General features: G+C 39.4%; 1 protein-coding gene across 1 annotated transcript; it reads right to left on the bottom strand.

Moving 5' to 3' along the window:
* Nucleotides 1-628: 628 nt before the first annotated feature.
* LOC143855128 (C2H2-like zinc finger protein) lies at nt 629-3,709 on the bottom strand. Its single transcript, XM_077365324.1, has 3 exons — nt 3,121-3,709; nt 2,599-2,699; nt 629-1,398 (listed from the first exon to the last, which is right to left on the bottom strand). Exons 1-3 carry the CDS (start codon nt 3,609-3,611, stop codon nt 776-778), a joined length of 1,215 nt encoding a protein of 404 aa, XP_077221439.1. The 5' UTR covers nt 3,612-3,709; the 3' UTR covers nt 629-775.
* Between the last annotated feature and the right edge of the window lie 672 nt (nt 3,710-4,381).

Genomic DNA, 4,381 nt, shown 5'->3' on the forward strand with positions numbered 1-4,381 from the left:
TATTACAATAATGATGCTGGAGATGATATCTGCACCCACTCGTTTGATAACTGCACTCTTTTACTTGGTTAACATAACTCTAATTGCATCGACACGAGAAATGATGAACCTAAGGTTGTAAGACTTGGGCATATATATTGTCACGAGGCATGTGCTATACACGGTATCTACGGTGTATAAGGGCGGTTTAACAAAATGGCCCACAAGTCCAATTTTATGCCCATTTTACGTCGAAAGAAATAGACCCTATTTTTCGTTGGGACAGGGAAGACTCATCCAAGAAAATTGGACTTCATATCTACTGCATATGTACTGCTGCGAAAGGTGATCTTGACCATTGATCTGCTGTGCCCCCACAGTGTATATGTTTGTCCCCTTTTCTTACCTGTGCCAGCCCTCTCCACTGTATTTATGACTACCCTTTTACACTACAAGCAGGTGGCCCAAGTAAGAAGGGCAAATATTCATTTTTCAGTGCTATTATAAGTGCACTTTGATGGAAGGGGTTCAAATGGGGTGCCCTTGCGGCTTTTTTTTTTTTTTTTTTTCAAGGGTCCCTTTAGTTTAGCATTCCTCAATTAAAAATACCCATAAAAGCTCATACATTACTACAATAATTAATGCAAGCTTAGAAAAATAGAAAAACTTCTTCAATTATTGGAAGAAAAGAGGAAGGATTTGTACATGAAAAAGAAGGCGAGCAACCCAACTTTCAATTAAAAAAAACCCCTAATAATTAATACAACAATCTAATCCATTTATCTATTATTATTTTCTAATCTAGGGCTCTATAAATCACGACGAAACAAGGTAAGATAGCCCTCGGATTGAAAACCACAAGCTCCTCAAGATCTGAATAAGTCCCGGCCCGACCCGCCACCGAATCATACATACCCCCCTCCTCAGTTTCCACTTCCGTAGACTCGGACCCACGCCGGACCCGCCCGGCAATAACCCTACAAACCAACATGGCCCTCTTACCTTCCTCGACCCCCACCACCTTCAAACCGTCGTGGGCCCTACCGCTACTCGCGGTGGTCCCCACCCCTTTTCCCACGAATCCACACCTTATTATGGTGCAAACCCCACACGTGGGCCCGGACCCACATAGGCCTGTTGACCCATGTGCCCCCAGGGTGCATGTTAGCGTTGTGCAGTGGAACCGAAGCAGTTCGTTCCCGTCTGCGGCGCATCTAGGGTTCTTTTTTCCAGGTCGGGTCTGGGCCTGGGCCTTGATTCCGTCCCGGTGATCTTCGAATCGGGCTATTGTACGCTGGCTATTGTGGACTTTTAATATCCGTTCGATCTTGCATATCGGATTGTCCTTCTTTAGCCAGCTGGATTTGAAGATGATCTCTACTATGTTCCGGCCCGAATCTTCCGGACCCAGCTCCGAAACTGCACGAAATGGGAGAGAAGAGAATTATATTTACAGAAGACTCACTAACATTAGCACCTATTTACAGAAAACTCCCTAATATTAGCACCCATTTACAGAAGACTCACTAAAAAGATAGTTTGAACTAAACCTATTGAATTCTTTAGTGTTTTCAAAGTGTTTTCCTTAATTTTTTAATTAGAGGGACCTTCTGGCCTTGTTTGGATTGCAGAAATTCCCCGGAAGAGTTTGGAAAGGAAAAAATATTTCTACAATTTCTCAAATTTTCACACAAGTAAACCATAACTTGAACAAACCCTGTTCAATTTTGGGTTTTTCGCGTTAAGGCTCATTTAATTGCCTTTGGGAACATGATTTTACTCTTATTTTGATAATAAAATCTCAAAAAATGTGTAAAAATCTCAACATAAGTGCAAAATCATGTTCCCAATGGTAATTAAATGCACCTTAACGCGTGCCCTTAACTCGTTAGCAAAAAACCTTCAATATTTATTTAGAGGGGCCTTTAATTTATGATAATATCCCAATGAATTGACCATGATCATATCATTTTCTTCTAAATCATGAAAACAATAATTCTCCCAAGAAAACAATTTTCATGGGATCCACACCGGGCTTTAAATTACGATAATATCCCTCTTAATTAACCACAACTATATCATTTCCCTTTAAATCTTGGAAAGGAAAAAATTTCCTAAGAAAAGGTTTTCTATCAGAAATATTTTTCTTGCTATCCAAACAGGCTGGAAAACCGTCCTTCTACAGTTCTAGACGATAACATTTTGAAGCCATCTATAATGACCATAATGCCAAAATAATATGCATAGCCATGGCTTAAATGCGAAGTAAGATAAGGGTATTACTGTCATTTTCCAAAATTCAGAATTCAGCCATGATCAACAGAGGATTAGAGATTGCTAAAAAACCAAATAAAAATTCGTTTATATTTTGGTAAATCAAGAATCTCGATCACAAAAACCCAAGATAAACTGCTACTGAAATCGGCACTACCATGTTTTAATAAGTGCACAAAGGTAGCTTGTTTTCTCCTTTTAAATTGGCCACAGGGAGCTTTTAGGAACTGTAATAACCTTTGAGTGCTGCTTAAAAAAAGAAAAGACAAGCTTATTTTGTGCAATTGTTAAAACATTGTAGTGCCGATATCAATAACCAAAAGAAATTCTGTGTTTTTTTTTTACCTGCATGCCTTACAGCTTGATGAATCTCCAAGTTCTCTGGCCTCATAAAAACCTCCCCACATTCCGAGCAAGCACAAATACTAGCTCTAGCAGAAGGGTACCTGTTTTTTTTTCCAGTTTTTAGATTTTCTTTGTAGAAGATAGAAATTAAAAGAACCCACATAATGAAAAATTGAAAAAAAAAAGGCTAGTGATATTGGCACTACTATGATTTGATAATTGCACTAACCCATCTTTTCTCTTACTATTTAAACTGCTGTCAAAGGTTATTACAGCTCCCAAAAAGCTCTACGTAGAAAATGAAAACAGAAAAGACAATCCGAGTTTGTGCAATTATTTAAACATGGTACTGCCTATATCATTAGCCAAAAATACAGAACCTGATATTGGCAATACCATGATTTGATAATTGCACTAACTCGTCTTGTCCAATGAAAACAGAAAAGACAATATGAGTTCGTGCAATTATCAAATCATGGTAGTGCCTATATCAAAAAAATGCAGAAACTTTAATTGAAGTACCTGCTAGGATCAACAATCATATGGCATTCATAACACCCAGAAAGCTTCCTCAAGTGCATCCCTTTGGACCGGGTCGAACCGGACCGAGTCGACCCGATGGCCGGATTCCGGCTTAAAAGTCCGGTCTCCTGACCGACACTACTACTTTCAGGTGAATTCTCTGCTCTATGAACAACCCTTGTGTTACCATGAACAACATCGCGAAAACTACACATAGAATTACAAGAAGAGCTGAGTTTTGAGTACCCAACAAAGCTCTTTGATGGATCATAAACTTTGGACCCTTCAATTTGCTTGCAAGTGAGGAGATTTTTTATCTGTTCCCATGACGAGGGTGTCTTTGGTGGAGGATTTTTCGTCTTTTTTCGCTTGTGTTTGGGAGGTGGGTGGTGTTGATTTTGGGAATTTGATGGTGTGGGTAAGAAAACAGAGAGGGCCATGAATAGAAGAGAGAGGAAGATTGTTAGGAGAGGTGGGGATTTTTGGAGCATTGGTTAGCTCTGTTTTTGCTCTTTTTTTTTCTAAAATGGAAGAGAAGTTGAGAGGACTCTGTTCTTCTTCCCCTGTTTTTCTATGTATTTGTGAGCTTTTGTTTGTTCCTTTTTTTTTCTAGTGGAAGCTGCTTAGGTACTTACTGCCAATGGCCCACTGTTTGGTCAAACTACCCAAAATACCCCTACTTACTTACCTCTGTGGTACTGGCTAATTGTTTGGTCAAACTACCAAAAATACCCATCATTCTTAGGCCGGACTCTGACGGGTCCGATGGATCTAAGGATGGGCTCATAATTGGGTGGCACATTGACAAATTTTTGGGTCCAACGGAGTTCGTAGGATCCCTAAATCATGATCCGAAATGGAGTAAGATAGGATCCAAAATGGATCCCAAAGCGAAGGCATGCTCCACATAGGATCTAAAAATCATGATCCGAAATGGAGTAGGATCGGATCCAGAACGGACTCCATGGTTCACCTTAGATTATGGGAAGCTAGTGAAAATCTTTTTCTATTTTTTTTTTTCTTCCGTCGAACCGATTGTACACTTAGTCCACGTTCATGGTGATTCATTCAAATGATCTGATGAGATCATGGTTTTGAATTTCGACTGCAATCCACCGAAATCGCCAATGCCCGAAACGGTACCAGATTTCGATCGAAATTTTGGTTTTTTTTAATAGTTCATCTGAAATTTAGGAAAAATCAAGCCAAAAATCTTAAATTTTCAAACCATATAGCATATTCCCCGAAATTTGGTATTAAA

Source organism: Tasmannia lanceolata, unplaced genomic scaffold (assembly GCF_043159265.1).
Source record: "Tasmannia lanceolata isolate RefF3 unplaced genomic scaffold, GAP_Taslan_0.1 ptg000020l, whole genome shotgun sequence".
Taxonomy (NCBI): Eukaryota; Viridiplantae; Streptophyta; class Magnoliopsida; order Canellales; family Winteraceae; genus Tasmannia; species Tasmannia lanceolata.